Raw genomic sequence first — 1,183 nt, forward strand, 5'->3', positions numbered from 1 at the left:
ACCCAGGGGGATAGCTTGAGGCTCTGTCTCAAAAAAAAAAAAAAAAAGACATGGTCTTGCTCTGCTGCCTGGGCTAGAGTACAGTGATGTCATCATAGCTCACTGTAGCCTCAAACTCCTGGGGTAGAGCAATCCTCCCACTTCAGCCTCCCAAAGTGCTAGAAGTGGAAGTGTGAGCCACTGCACCCATCCAACTTTCTCAATAGGGTCCATGAGTTCATTTTTGTAGAAAATATGTTTTTTTCCCCCAAAATCAATCTGAACAAATATTGTCCTTACCCAGTGATGGTTATTTCCAGGTAGTTTGGGTTGTCACTATTTTGTTTCTGAATTAACCATGCAAAACTTGAAATTTTTCAAGTTTCCCAACTTTGCAAACTGGTAAATGGAAACTGAAAGTTTCCAATCATTAGTTTATGTTACTATAACTTGTGTATCTTGTAAGGAATCTGAAGTGCCAGATATTTAGGGGCTTTCTGGGGCACTAAGAGGGGCAGAGGGCACTATCCTCTGTCCTTGGCCTTGACCATCCCTTTGGGACCCTGGGCTTCCTACTTCCGCATGCCACTATGGCTCTGTCATTTTGTTTTGTTTCTTTGTTGGCTGGGGGGTGGGGGGGGAATGCCAAGAGAAAAGGAAACTGAAACTTAAGTAGCATTTGGCCACTGGTGCAGTCTCTTTGGACACACCCCCTGATGTGCTGGCTCAAGCCTATTTAATAGGACTGAACAAGACTGAAGTCAGCCAGAGGAAGACGCAGGACTGAACAAGGCTAAAGGCAGCCAGAGGAAGACCACAGCTCTCAGCCATGGTAAGTGATCTGACAGGTGGGCAGCAGATGGGCTCTTTTCCAGTAGAATTTCCTTCCCCACCCCAGGGGTGCAGTGAGAGCCAAAAAGCACAAAGCTTGCCCAGGTTCTAAGTATGAGAGGGCCAGCATCCTGAAGGCAGGTCTGGGTCTTGGAAGGCAGAGGCTCTGAGGTCCCCTAGGGCAGGGTACAAGAGGGGCATTTTAGCAGGTGAAGAGAGGTAACGACACTGCTGTGAGAAGCTAGTTTTTCTTCTAGAAATGGCCCCTCTTGGCTCGGCGCCTATAGCTCAACCAGCTAAGGCGCCAGCCATGTACACCTAAGGTGGCGGGTTTGAATCCCCAGCCCGGACCCGCCAAACAACAATGACGGCT

At 48.4% G+C, this 1,183-nt stretch overlaps 1 protein-coding gene across 1 annotated transcript in view; it reads left to right on the plus strand.

The window, feature by feature from the left end:
• Positions 1-713: 713 nt before the first annotated feature.
• LOC100948662 (ubiquitin-like protein ISG15) overlaps positions 714-1,183 on the plus strand; it is a 1,396-nt gene continuing 926 nt past the window's right edge. Inside the window, exon 1 of the mRNA XM_012810671.2 lies at positions 714-811. Coding sequence (XP_012666125.1) covers positions 809-811 — 3 coding nt within the window. The 5' untranslated portion in view covers positions 714-808. The remainder of the gene's footprint in view (positions 812-1,183) is intronic.

This window comes from Otolemur garnettii, unplaced genomic scaffold (assembly GCF_000181295.1).
Source record: "Otolemur garnettii isolate 467f Iridium unplaced genomic scaffold, OtoGar3 scaffold00140, whole genome shotgun sequence".
NCBI lineage: Eukaryota > Metazoa > Chordata > Mammalia > Primates > Galagidae > Otolemur > Otolemur garnettii.